Source organism: Chrysemys picta, chromosome 15 (assembly GCF_011386835.1).
Source record: "Chrysemys picta bellii isolate R12L10 chromosome 15, ASM1138683v2, whole genome shotgun sequence".
Lineage (NCBI taxonomy): Eukaryota > Metazoa > Chordata > Testudines > Emydidae > Chrysemys > Chrysemys picta.
The window spans coordinates 13,252,474-13,267,600 of record NC_088805.1 but is presented as its reverse complement, the minus strand read 5'-3'; the positions used below and the strand labels follow the sequence as shown (position 1 = coordinate 13,267,600).

Here is a 15,127-nt window from a genome sequence, read left to right as displayed (position 1 = left end):
TGGGATGTCCCCTCTGGGCAACCAAGTGCCAGCAGCAGCTTAAAAGGGTCTAGACTCACAAGACTGTCTGTACCACGCTTGAATGCATAAAAAGCCAGACCAAATGGATGCTGCTGCTGCAACCTCTGATTACTACCCACGGTCTGTGTATGCGCTACCCACCCACGGGGCTTGCAGACAAACACACACATGCTCCTAGCCGCCTGGGCAGACGCCACATACAAGACGGTACCAGGGTCTCTCCCTTCGTTTCAAAATCGCAGCGGGGCGCACGTTGGTGGCGCACTGGGCAGAGGAAAGACGCCGCTGTGTCTCGCGTAGGAAATTCACATGCGCCTTGCAGAAACCGAACTAGACACGGCGATGCTTGGCAAGGGGCGGGCGGAGAAGGGGAAGGGGGCGGCAAGACCGCTTTTCCAGAGGGATCTCGGACACACACACACACACACACACACACCTACCCAGCCTCTATTGGCTGCAGAAAGCCAGAGACGCACAAACCGAAGGCGAAGCGCCTCCTTCGTCAACCAGCAGCACCAGCCCCCTCGTCCCACCCCACCCCTTTGGGAGGGAGAGCAGCATTGCTCGGGAAACAGTTATTTATTTATTTAGGGGGGCGGCTGATGGGGGGGGGGGGAGAAATCATGTGCCTGCTCTCCCCTCCCCCCCATCCCCAAGCTGGGATGAATGCACCTCAGATGTTGTTTCTGCTGCTCTGATGTTGGTGGCTTGAGAGCCCCCCCCGGTTCAAAGCGAACCGGAGGCGCTGGCATTGACAAGAGGGTCAGTTTCACGCTCTTGCTGCCCAAGCGTTTGGTTCCCCTCGCTAAGCCCCGCGCCGAGCCACCTCCTCCCCGCTGCAGGGGGTACAAGCGAGGGGCTCCATCATGGGGTCCAGGCTGAGCAGACAAAGCAGCCTGGAGGAGGAGAGCGCCTCTGGAGAAGTCTCGTGCCCCAGGTTAGCTAGGAAGGAGCCGCACAGGAGGGTGGAGACTAACCGAGGGGACTTTCAATTCGCTTCCCTGATCCTGAACTCCGAGAAGCTGTCCAGGAAAAACCACCCGGCGCCCTACGTGAGGAGGGTGGGATGGATCCGAGAGATCCAGGCGACCATCCGGGAACACAAGAGAGAGCACGCGGTCCGCATTCTCAGATTGCTCAGAAAGGTAAATGACTGAATAGTGCAACGGGGGGGAAAAACAGTGCATGGAAAATAAATAGTTATTTAAAAAAAAAACAAACCACCCAGCAAGCAATGCCAAGAGAAGTGCACGCAAAGACTAAAGTGTAAAAAAGTGCATGCAAAATGCTGAACAAAGCAATGCAGACAAGGGGTGCTAAAATACAACAATGCTAACTAGCAAGAAAGCAATGCGGGAAAAATGCAGGGGAAAATGCTGAAAAAGCTATACACCAATGCAATAAATAAATAAAGCACTCAAAAACGAAGCAGTGCAAACTAGCAAAGAAGTCACACAGAAAGTGTAAGCAAAATTAAGCAGTAAAAAAAAAAAAGCAGTGGAAAATGCATGCAACTAATAGACCCATTTTGAAAGTAAGCAAGGCCAGTTAAGAAGTGCTTGGAGGAAAAAAAAACATTGTGCTGAAAAAGCCATGTGTCAGTGCAGGCGGGTGCATGAAAAAACAAAGAAAGGGATGCTAAAAAACAAAGCAATTCCACCCCAACATGACAGAGCAGGGAAGGGGTTAATCTTGGGAAGGGCTGTTATGAACTGGGCGTAACTGGGGCTATGGCAAGACAATAACCGTTGGTCCTGTCAGTGAGAGGAATAGGAGATGAGGAGGGGGGAGGGGTTCGGATTTTTCCTCATTTTGAAATGAATTTTTCACATGGTCCGTTTTGCGATGAGTTCAAGAGCTGCCTCCGTGAACGGCGCCTGTCGCGGCCCTTATTCACAGAGGGACGCTCCTGATTTGGAGCAGAACCCTTTCCGCTTTTCCCATTGCTGTGTTCGACCCCAAACACTCTCCCCACGGTGCTACAAGGCGGGGTCGGATTTGCCCCTGTCTGGGGTGATTTGTGCACAGCCCTCCAGTGATTGCTCAGTGGAAGGGGGTGTGTGAGGGGCTGGGCTCTTTGTGCTGCTTTAGCAGGGCGTGCTGATGCTGGGTCAGCAATCCCACTTTGGGTGTGGACGTGGGGAGAGGGAGGCAGCCTCTTTGTTCCGTACATCACCAGTGGCACGAAGGATGGCTAGAGGCCCGGGAGCGCTGAAGGCTAGACATCGAGACATGCATCTGTCACTAGCATCTTACCAAGCCTCGGTGTGGGGGAGGAGGCGAGTTTAACTAGATCCCTTAGAAAGAGGGGGTGAGTGGGAGTTAAATGACCGTAACCACTCGGGACACAACTGAATCTGTGCAGTTAGGGATTTTAGAGCCAAAAATCCATGACCCAAACTCCTCCAGGCAAGGACCTTGGAAAGCTACCTACTAATCAAGGCCATTTTATGCCAGAGTCTAACAAGAGAGTCAGCCCCCTTCCATAAATTAATCCTGCCTGTTGATTCTATCAGAATGGGCTACCGAGGAGTCTGGGTGCAGGCTCTGGATTGGAGTAGTCTATTTTTTGGGGGGTCAAGGTCCAAACGATCAAGGTAAAGTCAAGGTCCAGACTCCAGAGAAAATACAAAACCAAAGATAATGATAATAGTAAGTAAAGATTTCAGGGTCCATCCAAAACCATCTGGTGGTCCGGATTTGGCCCATGGTCTGCCTATTGACTACCCCGGATACTGAATGTCTGTTTGAGGATAACCTAGTCAGGGAAGGAGAGGTAAGCGGGTCAGTGGATCACAGGCAAACTTGTTCTTGTCTGTCTCCATTCAGGAAATAAAAGGGAATATACAGACAATGCTGTGCCAAATTGATATAAGGACACAATTATTACTGTCCTGGAACAGGTCCATCCACTCTGGTGTCCTGTCACAGACAGACAGGATCAATGCAGGCACAAGGGCCGCCCCCTGCACCTAAGTTTGTATTCTGTACCTTAGAGGGACACTTCTCCCTGACCCCAATGGGTGGACAGCTTCTGAGGACTGAAAGCCAGCCCTTACAATTTCTTATCCTAGTAGGTGTCATTCTTGTTCAGATAATTGTCTAATCCTCATTTGAAACGTGCAACATAAGGCTGATTAGTAAACTTACTTAAAGTGTAAACTCTTAGGGCGGGGGCCACCTGTCATATTTGTGCAGCACCTAGACTAATGCGTTTAGGGCTTCTATGCACTACAATATAATAATTATCCTGTAGCAGAGAGTTCCATAGATTCATTGTGTAAAGAGTATTTTTTTTCATTCTACAACATTTGCTCACATGAGTAACCTTACTCGAGGGATTACTCACATGAGTAAATAGCACTTTCACAAGCAAGAATTTGCAGAATTGGGACCTAACGTAGCTTCTTAATTTCAGTGTGTCCCCTTGCCGTAGAATTTACACTACCGCCTACCTCCTTAACATACGGGCTCAATACATTTGTCTTTGTGTTGGCATAAATACAATATTTCTGTTCCTTTACTTTAAATCATTTTGAGGATGTGTTCTACAGAAATCCTGTGGGGTGGGGGGAAGGGGCGCTTCATGCAGACAGAGGTCTAAGAGGGCATGAGAGACATCATTATTCCAAGAAGCTTGCGGGGGCGGGGGGGAAATAGGCTGCAACTTGCTTCTGAAATGCGGTGATGTGACAAGAAGGGACTTTTGTAGGCTTTGCCAGAGGCTGGAATTACAGAGTGTCATTTCCTATGGTGCTCAGAATCTTTTACCCAGACAAACATTTAAACCCCTCTCAGATCTTGAAGTCTCCAGAAGGGTTATTAGAGGGCAGCTGGGATTTTCATGTTGAGTCATCGGGCCATCTGGAGTAGAAGGTCATTTTGAAACCTTCCTTTGCACATGGCCTGACAGTTTCTTTTGGGTCCAGCTATAGGGCTGCCAATAGTCCCTTATTAGAAGGGACATCCCTTATTTCTTCATCTCTAACAAGATCAGGAGTTGCTGAGTGCTGCAAGCAGCAGCAAGAAATACTCTGGCAAACGTAGGTGAACACTGCTTAGTATTAATAAATAAATAATAATATTGGGAGGAGGGGTGGGGCGGGGGTGCTAAGAATACAGTCCCTTATTTTTGAGGTACAGTGTTGGCAACTCTATGCTAAGCCACGTGCCCCCCATCCTTCCCACTTCTGCAATTCATCTGAGAAGAGCCGGTTACTAACTAACATTTCCCTTTACCTCACTTTTTCCCCTGGTCCCTGTCTCAGGATTGCCAGTTGTTTGTGTCTTAGGGCAATAACCTACCGTAAAGGATATAGGTTCATTCTCACATACCCATGCTGTGTGGATGGACACACAGAAATTGGACATAGTAATTATCATGGCTGAGTCAAGTGGAGAGAATCCAGCCAACATTTATACCAACGACTACCTACTGCCCGGTGTGCTTTGTAATTTCATTTAGTAGAATTGTTATTGTGCCGTTCCGTGGCTAACCGTTGACAGGGCCGTGGGACAGAAATAGCATTATTGCTGTCCTAGCTTGGTCAATAGCATTGGTGGCAAAACAATTGCCTGGCCAGCAATTAACTGAAGAGAGTCTCATGAGCCTGTTAGCCGTTTAGTTTCTGCTTTGCCCTTCCAACCATTCCTCTCTTCCTGCCCTGAACGGGTGTGGCACATGGAAGCATCGGCTTCCACCTTCCTTACCTTGTATATTACAACCCTCAGCTCCAGTCTGTCACGGGACATCCCACATTATACAGACGGGCTTACATTAACAACAACAGGCACGCAAGAGCCACAGAGCGATGGGCACAGGTGGGGGTCTGGCGGCTGTTTGGAGGGAGTGAGATTCACTTGTCCACTATTACGGGGTTCAACTTCATTTCAGACCCTACATTGGAACTACAAAAACTGTCCCTGTGCTGGGCTGCAAGGAGATGGGGCGGCTCAAGGAGCCTAGCAGGGGTGCTGGAGCTGGTCATCTCAAAGGGGACAGGGCAAGGGGTGGCTGTGACCTCCCCCTCACGGGCACTGAGCAGCAGAGATGAGCCAGGGCAGAGGGAGCAGATGCCTTCCCCCCCCAGAGCCTCATGGGTAATTATTTCTCCTCCTGCTGCTGCAGTGTGCCCAGCCCTTCCTGCCTCCAGTCCAGGCTTCTGACAGCCATGCTCTAGCCCTGGATGTTTACCTGGCAGTTTTGTAATTTTATACTTTCAGGGCCAGTACGTGCAAAGGGGGGTGGGCAGTATTCCATTACCACGACACAGGCCAAGCAGGGCTTTGGGTGTCAGCACTGGGACAGCTCCATTAGCCACTGCAAGCTGCCATTTTAAAAACCAGGAGCCAGCTCCTCTGCGGGGGTCAATGCGCATGGCTCCATTGATGTCGGGGAGCTGCACCAGTCTACACCAGCAGAGGATCGGGCCCAGGTGAGCTACACGGATTGACACCAGCCAAGGATCAGGCCCACTATAATTAAGTTAATAGAACATAAAAATGTAAATGGGTCAAAACCATAGGTCTGTCCTGTCTGCTAGTCACAAACCAAACTCTTTAAAACAATATATTCGGGGGGCAAGGGGTGAGGATCGACTAACAAGTGCTTCTTGGCTGAAAACGTATAGACCAGAGGTTCTCGCGACCCCCTTCTGACAACAAAAATTACTACACGACCCCAGGAGGGGGACCGAAGCCTGAGTCCGCCCGATTCCCACTGCTCTGGGTGGGGGAGCCAAAGCCCGAGCTCCACTTCCCTGCGCAGGGTATGGATCAAAGCCAAAGCCCTAAGCCCCACCACCCAGGGCTGAAGCCCTTGGGCGTCGGCTTTGGCCCTGGGCAGTGGGGCTCGGGCTTCAGCCCCAAGCCCCAGCAGGTCTAAGCCAGCCCTGGCGACCCCATTAATGGGGTCCCGACTTACAGTTTGACAGTCTACACCAGCGGTTCTCAATCTGAAGGGACTATTTACAGCTACGTTATTTCCAAGCCTCTCCCCAGGAATGCAGATTCCTCTTTAACTGGATAGCTCCAAAGGGTGCTGCTGAACCTGCGTGTTTATTACGGCTGGAGTGTTTCCAGCCATGCCCCCCCTCCCACAGCTTTGTACTTCACACTGTATTTAGGAGGGTGAGAATAGGACTACAGAGCCTGTGCCAACTTCCCCTAAGTGTTATGGTCAAGCCAGGTGCTGGCATGATGCTCTGATGCGTTCCTAGCCCATGCCTAGGTGTCCGTATCAATAGCCCTGTGTGGCAGCTTATTCTTATGTTGTTGACCCATAAATTATATTGCTCAGTTTGCTTGGGGATATCCTACTCCTGTATGAATCATCGATGCACAGAAGATGAGCTAACATGCACTCAACTGCGTCTCTAGTGCACGTGATCTCGACTTCCTTTCTTCATTGGATTTGGAGCCAGTGACTCTTCTGTATCTTGCTCTCTGCTTGGGGAGAGGGAGTGAGGGAGGGGTGTTGCTTTTTCTCTTGCTGCTGTCTAGGGTCAAGATACACCAGTTCTCTCATGGCTCTGTCCCCCTGGGGACGTGCGTGCACACAGCTCCTTCCTTCAGGGCTGCTGATTTCACCCTGCGCTGTATTAAGCACAGACTCAGCAAAGTAACGAGAGCACATGGGACACCCATTTGCTTGCTCATGTCTCCTGGCAGCAATGCTCAGATTGAGCAGATGTCTTGTTTATTCCTTCATCTGAATCCTCCATGTCGATGGAACCAAGTCCCTCCCCCATGGGACTTCTCTCATTCCTCCCCCTTCCCTGTCAGCTCCCTGCCACTCCTGCCTTCATCCTCCTCAGAGCATGTTCTGCTGAGTGCCTCTGTTTCCTGGCCCAATTTCCTCTCTTCTCCTCAGTTTCTCATCCTTCCCGGTGCCTCATGACATCTCTATTTACCTTTGCCATACCGAGTTTCCCTTGGTTCCCATGGGGGCTTCCGCCTTCCCTCCTAGCATAGAAAAGCCTCCCAAAGCTTGGTCCTGTGGATCGTCACATGATTCATCCTGTCACCCCCACCACCACCCAGGAGACTTTTCGTTTGCAAACAGTCTCCCAGGCTCTCCTGATGTTCCTGGTTAGCGTAAGTCACAGGATACCCTGAGCCCGCAGGTGAGCTTCGGGACCATCGTCCCGACCAGGGCTTGTGCCAGGGATGCTGAGAGGAGAGAAGCAGGCTGCTGCTTCCCCGTTGATACTGCGAGAGCTCTAGGGGACAAAACTACAAATAGATTCATCACTACAGTTTTAAGGATCCCACTGGTGCTGCTTAGGTAGCCCTGTCCAGCCTCTGACTCATAGACACTCACTCCCCCAGAAAAGGCTGCGTCTGAACTAGCGGTCAGCTCTCTCAGTGCCGGTGCTCCTGCCCCATTCCTACGGGGACTCTTGCTGGGACAGGGCAGAGCTGGAGTAGCTGGGAGCTTGCCTATAGCCTCTGCTTCTGTGGGCTCCCGCAGGGAATGGAGTGACTCACCTTTCCTTGGCTAATAGAGTGAAACCTTTTCTACCCCTCCTACGATAGACAGACAATCTCCAGTCTAGACCAGTGGGTCTCAAACTTTTGTAGTGGTGACCCCTTTCACAGAGCGAGCCTCTGAGTTTGACCCCCCCTTATAAATTAAAAACACTTTTTATATATATTAACATCATTATAAATGCTGGAGGCAAAGCGGGGTTTCGGGTGGAGGCTGACAGCTCACGATCCCCCCCTTGGAATAACCTCGTGACCCCCAAGGAGTCGCAACCCCCAGTTTGAGAACCCCTGATCTAGACCAACCCAGCTCTGTCCATTCAATCTGTTTTATCCAGCCATTCATCCAGATACTTAAAGCGCCCCCATCACAATAGTGCCTGTATCCAATATATTTCTGCTCCATCATTGTTAGGCAGCTTCCTCCATTACTCAATCTGTTTTTCTTGGGCCCTAGCATGGTTGTTTTATGGCTTTCACGCTATGTTTTTTTTAAAACGTAGCAACTGTAAGTGGGCCCTGAAGAATGGAGTCTAACTGCCTGTGTTCTCTCCTAGGACCTGGGATTGGAAGGTACATGCCTCAGTGAAGTGCTCTACAAGAATGCTACTTTCCTCAACTTGGTGGACCCCATTTCCCACGACCTGCTGATGAACCTCGCTAGAGATCTGCAGTGCCCCAAAAAGGTGAAGCCCACTAATACAATGATCCCTTTGGGAGAAAAAGTTGACCCCAGGAATGAGATTATTGAACTGACCAATGCCACTCCAATCTCCGTTGGGTTTGGCTTAGGATCTGTAGTTCTCTAGAACCAGCTAACCTACTCCCTTGGAGTGACACATAAATAATCCCATAGATTAATGATGCTTTTTTTAATGACTTCTATATAAGAGTGTGTGTGTTAAGTGCAGAGAAGTCAGGAAATTCCCTCCCACAGCAATAGTAAACTCGGCCACAATGTGCATGGATGTTTGTGTACAAATGGGTGGACAAATGCAGGTGCATCTAGGAAATCCACCTGTGATTACCATGCAGGCCCTTGGCATGCATTCACTAACATGGTCTGGCCACACAAATAAGCTACATCCATGTAAAACTGGTATAACGGAGTGGAGGATCAAGCCCTCTGATTTGTGTGCCTATCCTACCACTGCATTAGTGCCAGCAGGATACTCTAGAGTTCCTTATTTAAGGAGGAGGAAAAATCAAATGACGGCACATCAGACTGAACAATGTATTGTACGGTGGGGTGGTGAGAGGCAGATGTGTGGGGCTCCAGCTATAGTTCTGCAATCTCCCAAATATCTCTGGGGCTCTGCAGATGCAGTGTTCCTGTGCGCACATGCAATCAGTCAGCCATTTAGCTAAACGCAGGTACCTCTAGATAGATACCCTGTGAGCCCTCTGTGTGCACGACTCCCGTTTAAGTCAGCCAGCTTCCTTTGCAGGAGTGGGCTCTTGGGACCCCAGGTTATTGAAAGAGCTCAGGGCCAGATTTCCAAGGGCTTAGCACCCACATATCGGACTAGATATTTAAATGGGAGCGAACCTCATTTGAAAAAGAGCCAGATTTTAAGGAGTGCTTCGCCCCCGGCGTCTCCCATGAGGACACTCGGAGACAGATCTTCAGAAGAGCCCAGCGCCAGCCGTTTAGAGCTCTTTGAAAATCGGTCCCCGAGTAGGTGGGCTGAGCTCCTTTAAAAATCTGGCCAGTAGGGCCTGTTCCTGCAGTGCGCCAGGCTGCCCCTGTGACCTGAGTGGGAGTGGAGGGCACGCAGCACTTCGCAAGGTTGGGCCTTACATTGTTAAGGAAAACCCCGTCCAGCGTGCGCGCAAGGTGCTGCTTCAGCTCAGTTAGCGGTGCTGGGTGTCACACGGCCTTCCAGGGGAGGTGGGGATAGACGGTGCTACCTTCTTCTGCTGGCCTATTGCTTAGCAGATAGATACACACAGAGTGCAATCGATGCCCCTCCACTCTGCTACACACCCTCAGTTGCCCTTGAAGTCAATGGGAGCTAAGTTGAGGAGGGGATGGGGCTCAGCACCCCTCAGGATCAGACCCCCAGGCACGTAAAGGGATAAATAGAAGCAAGGCGGGTGGCTGAGCTCTTCTTTCTGTTTCCCATATGGGTACCCGGCAGCACAAAGCTCTGGATTATAGACATTAGGCAAGTCATAGGAAGGCGGTGCACACTTTCCAGTCTCAGTTAAAATCAGATCAGGTTTCTAGTTACAAGGACACCTAAGGATCAGGAGGCAGGGTCTAAGCTGTAGGAACGGCTGCAGCAGACTGCGCTAGGCTATAAAATGAAAGCCGGCAAACACAAAGGCCTAAGGAGCTTGGAAAACACGTAACATAATATGGGACGGCGTAGGTCCCAATCCCAGCCAGCGCAGCAGCGGGTTGCAGAGACGCAAGCAGGGGCATCCTAAACCGCAGGGCTCCTGCCAGTCAGAGTGGGATTCTATGGGGAGGGCTGCAGCAGAGCAGGTGTCCACAGTGCACCCCGACCAGCTGTTTGCTGTAAAGCCACATGCTGGCATTATACGTGCCCCCTGTCCCGAGGGAGCTGGGATGCTTCAGCTGCTTCCTAGCAAAGTTACGGTGCCCAGCAGCGTGGTGCTCCAAGCACTTGCCATAAAGAACGAAATTAGCGGAATTATTGACAGCTTTACCCATAGAGTTCCGAATTACACGCGCTGCGTTGCAGTCGCACAGCTAAGGGCTGGGAAGCCAGGCAGCCATGAAGGTTTTTCAGACAAGACAGAGACATTTGGGAATCCTCACCTGCTGACAGTGTCTCAGCCTGGCCCTCTCTAAGCACTCACATCGCTTTCAGCACTGCCCGTCGTCATTCATCCCGCAGCATGTGCAAAGAAGAACTCGAGCAAGCAAATTCAGTTATTTTGGTGCCATCTTGTATCAACGGGAATCACTGTAGGGAATGACATCAAACCACTGGCTGTGGGGAACTCAGCAGGACTCTTTCCAGTGGCCCAGAGCAGAAGTCACTGCAGGAACATGGGGAGCTCATAGATACTCCAGTTCCAGCCCCTCCCAGCAGGAGGCAATGGGACAGGAGTACTGGTTGTTGAGATTGCAGTACTTGAAGGACCGACGATAAATCACAATAATAATGTGATTTAGGGATTGGGAAATATTTTATCCAGGTAATTTTAGCCTGGCTGCGTAAAACTATGGCAGTCATCCTGGAATTTCCCTGTCCATACTCAAGCGGAATGTCCCGTCCCCCCCCCCCCCCCCCCCCACACACACACACGCACGCACGTAAAAATCAAATCAATTCCATTTGTTATGCAATGTGTAACCTCCACCAGCCAGTAGTTCACCCTCTTCCCCGCCATACCTGCTGCTGAGCACTGGGCCCTGATAATCCCACAATGTTCCCATGACACTGTCACAGTTCAGAGCGACTGCACCTATATTCCCCCTCTGTGGTCCTTCCAGAGTATGCGCTTTAGACTTCCAGCTCGTAGCTGTCATCTATCTTGGGTGAAGACCCACGTCTCACTCCATCCCGTCAGGGTTTTAAGGCTGCAAAGCTCCATGGATTACACCGCAACATCCCCAGCAAGCCAGACTGTCCAAATAGGCCAGTGCCTGCACTTTGCTTTTCTCTGAGGGCTATGACCCATGTATTGCCCAAAGTTATAAGTTACTATACAGCTCCTTCCAAGCAAGCACCTTTATTTTTAAGGTAAAAGCATTGTAACAATAAAGACACACTAGAAAGTTTAGCAGAAATCACTTCAAATCAACCTGTGGCTCTGGTAGGTTTTAGTCCTTCAAACCCCACAACTGGTTACAAGTTCATCTGTCATAAATCCAGCACCGGACCAGACACTGCACAGATCAGCCATTTCTTTATACAAAGGCCTGAGCTGATCTTGGCCTTGTGTAAAAGGTAATCATCAGACAGGGACCCTCTCCTCAGGGCACAGCTTTGAAAGGCTGAGTTTTTGTATAATTGAAATGAGAAATTTGCATTCACCTCACCCTAGGAATTCCCCAAGAAATCCTCTTTCCACTTATTGTCCAAAAAGTCCAGATTTGTCTGGCACATTTGTAGTACAGTCTTTTGAATTCCCATGTCTCTCATCTGTCACATCTGCCCCCCGAGAGGTTACTTTTATGTATCATTGTGGGTCAGGAATGTATGTAATACAGTAAGATCTTCCTAAGATATTGCAGGAAATTGCCCTGTCAGACAGATGCCTCTGTGCAGGAGACAGACAGGTGGGCGGAGGTGGAAATCTTCTACTGCTTGCCCCTTCTTCTCTCTCACCCAATTCTGGTGTGGGCAGCTACTGCAAATATCCTGCAAACCTCTGCCTTGCATTCCCCATGCAGACAGTCACACTCAGGGCACCAGAGAGGGCTGCAAAGGGGTTGCATTGCAGGACCCAGAATTCCTCCTGCAGATTCCCACGGTTCATAGACCAGGGTGGTAGCCCTGCTTCTCTTGGAGAGGGGTGCAGTATGCTTTCCACTCCACACCACAGCACCTCCACAAGCCAATGCCAAGGTAGGGGGTGGGGAGAGAAACAGGGCCATGCGCCCTCCTCCCCGCCCCCCAGCTCTTTTCAGATAGCTACTGCTTGCCAGCCTCTGCACAGGTGTTCAGGGGTGGGGGTAGCTCCTTGCCCCAGGGCTGGGCAGAATCTGGTCCTCAGTGATGCTGCAGAAACCGAAGCGCTGTGATCCTCCCATTTAAAACAAACACAAAACCTGCCGAGCGCAGCTGGGAGGGTGGAGTTTGACAGGGCTAGAGTGGCTGTGCCAGGACAGGGATATGGCACAGTCCCTGTGTGCTGGGAACACTCACAGGGATCGATTCTCCACTGTCGTGCACCTTGGTCACCATTCACACCTGTACAAAGTGGGGGATAACACACTATTTAATCAGTGGGAGCATCTTACAACCACTTTGCCTTGATGTCAGCAACTCCACCACCTACCTGGCAATGGAGAATCAGGCCCCCAGAGTCTGTCTCCAGCTTCCACGGGCAGGGCCCAGTTTAATTCTTTATGGTCTTCATACCCTGGTGCTTTGCAAACAGCCTCCCTGTTCTGAGTCACTCCTAGCACAGCCAGCCTGATGGGTGCCATTTATTATTTAGTTACTACCAGATGTGCCTGATTCTCTAGAGCAGTGGTTCCCAAACTTGTTCCGCCGCTTGTCCTTCGGCCTGCGCCACTTCCCGCCACCCCCATTGGCCTGGAGCAGCGAACCGCGGCCACTGGGAGCCGCGATCGGCCGAACCTGTGGACGTGGCAGGTAAACAAACCGGCCCGGCCCGCCAGGGGCTTTCCCTGCACAAGCGGCGGAACAAGTTTGGGAACCACTGCTCTAGAGACAGGAAAATAAGGCAAGATTCTCGCTCTGAGGAGCTTGGGCCCAGATTTTTAATTTATTTAGGTGTTGCTCTGCTCAGCATGGCAAGGCCTAAGTAACTTAGGCGCCTAAGGGCTTGTCTACGCTTACAGTGCTGCAGTGGTGCAGCTGTAGCATTTAGGGAAGATGCCGTCTATGCCAACGGGAGAGCTGCTCCCATCGGCGGAGGGACTCCGCCTCCATGAGAGGCAGTAGCTATGTTGACAGGAGAAACCCTCCTGTTGACAGTGCTGTATACATGGGAGGCTAGGGAAGTATAACTAGGTTGGTCAGGGGTGTGGATTTTCCACACCCGTGAGGAACATAGTTATCCCACCATAAACTGATAGTGTAGACCAAGCCTCAGTCTCATAGAAGCCTGAGTCTCATTGACTTTCAAAGCCCTGAATCACTTCTCAAAAGGGGAGTTCGCCATCTACGTCATTTGTGCCTTGCAGACACTGAGCAGAGAAACATCCACATGCCGTTACAAATTTGGGCCTTACAATCTAATCACCATGGCGTTCCACCATGGGTATCCAGTACTCACAGAGATCATAAGCAATCCCTTTCCCTGGAGCACTCAGCCTGTCAGGATGGACCGTCTTGGGCAGGGATTCTTCACAGATTTCATTCTGAAAAGCCCTTGCTAAGAATCCCTCTCCACACGCTGCTCAAGTCTCAGAATGGTTCATCCCATCACAAAGGGCTTAGTGTGAGACTCTGTGCTCTAGGGCAGCTTCTTATACAAAAAGAAAGAATAAAACACATTCAAAAAGAGTTACATTTTGAAAGTGTCTCCACAGGGGAGCTTGGCTAATGCCTTTCCCCACCCTGGCCCCAAGTTATACTCCCTGGAACAGGTCAGGAAAACAGTTTTCTTTGAAATTTGTCATGTTTTCACAGAAAATCCCAAACACCAAAATTGTGGGGGTTTTGGGCAACCAAAACCTGAAAAAAGTTTCCCCAATTTCGGCAACAGGAAAACCAATGTTTTTCAATTTTTGGTTGTCAAAAATGGAAATTTTTTGGCTCTTCTATAAAGCCTCCAAGTTTTCAATGAAAAGGGAATTTCTCTGGTGAAAGTTTCCATTTAGTTGAAAAACCATTTTCCATCCCCCCATTGCTCTGCTCCGCCATGGATACGTGCTGTTGGATGTATTGTGCTGATTGCAGAGTTCCATTCCCACGGCCCATTCCGTGACGTCACAGCTCTGTATGTTTTCTCAGCGGGTGGTGGAGTGGAAGAATAAGTTAACACAGAGTTCTGTTTGTTGCCCTGAAACATGTTGATCATAAGCTGTTGCGGGGTTCCGTAAACGGAGACTGAGTGTGCCCATTTATAGTTTTAACTATATTGTGTAGCCAGTAGCATATGCTGTTTTTCTGGTGTGAGTAATGGCGTATGCTGTGGCATGTTCGAGATGGAGACCCTTGGAGGGCTACAGTGAATGATGTGACCGGGGAATGGGATTTTATCGTCTCCTAGTAAGACTTTAGCCTGAACTTTGTGTACGTTTTCAGGTGCAATGTTAAAGTGGGGGTGGGACAAGCCAGTGATGCAGGATGACCTGGGAGCAGGGAACTGGCTGGATTCCAGAGCTGTTCAATTCCAGATTTTCTAGCCTGTGCAGTGTTTGAAGGCGCAAATATTTTCCATGGATGGCCAGGGACGAGAAGGCTTCACGTATAGAGCTGTAGTTAAGTTGCTACGTTTCCCTCCCAGTCTGAAGTGGGCAAAATCCAACAATCCCCCCATCCCAGAGCACGCCCAGGGGTTAAAATATAAATACCCACCCCCACTCCACAGCCAGAGCAGGAACTATCTATCAGAGCGTTAAAACAGATCCCTGCTGGGCAGGAAGCCCCTGACAAGAGGGTGACTCCCAGCCCTGCTCCCCCAGGCCACGTGCTGTAGGGAACCATAGGCACCCCTGAGACACTGCAGAGAGAGTTTACAGTGGTCTCAGGCCTGACCTGAGGGGAGGAGCCACAAGCCTTCTCTCCAGATTTGAGGGTGGGGCGGGGGCGTTCCCTTTCCTAAGCCGAACTCCCAGCTCTGGAGTTCCTGTCACTAGTGCTCTTTCCCCTTCCCTTTGCTTCCCCCTTTTACATTCCTCCTTTCACTCTTCTGTTTCCCACTCCCTTTCCTCTGCCCATTACCTCACCTCCTATTGCCCCAGTCCACTGCCCCATCTTTGCTTTTACCCCTCTCTCGTTCCTGT

General features: G+C 50.4%; 1 protein-coding gene across 1 annotated transcript in view; it reads left to right on the top strand.

Moving 5' to 3' along the window:
- The first annotated feature begins 353 nt into the window (after positions 1–353).
- The window catches only part of LRRC75B (leucine rich repeat containing 75B), a 31,294-nt gene continuing 16,520 nt past the window's right edge, over positions 354–15,127 (top strand). The window contains exons 1-2 of the mRNA XM_005288592.4: positions 354–1,166; positions 8,064–8,192. Coding sequence (XP_005288649.1) covers positions 888–1,166; positions 8,064–8,192 — 408 coding nt within the window. The 5' untranslated portion in view covers positions 354–887. The remainder of the gene's footprint in view (positions 1,167–8,063; positions 8,193–15,127) is intronic.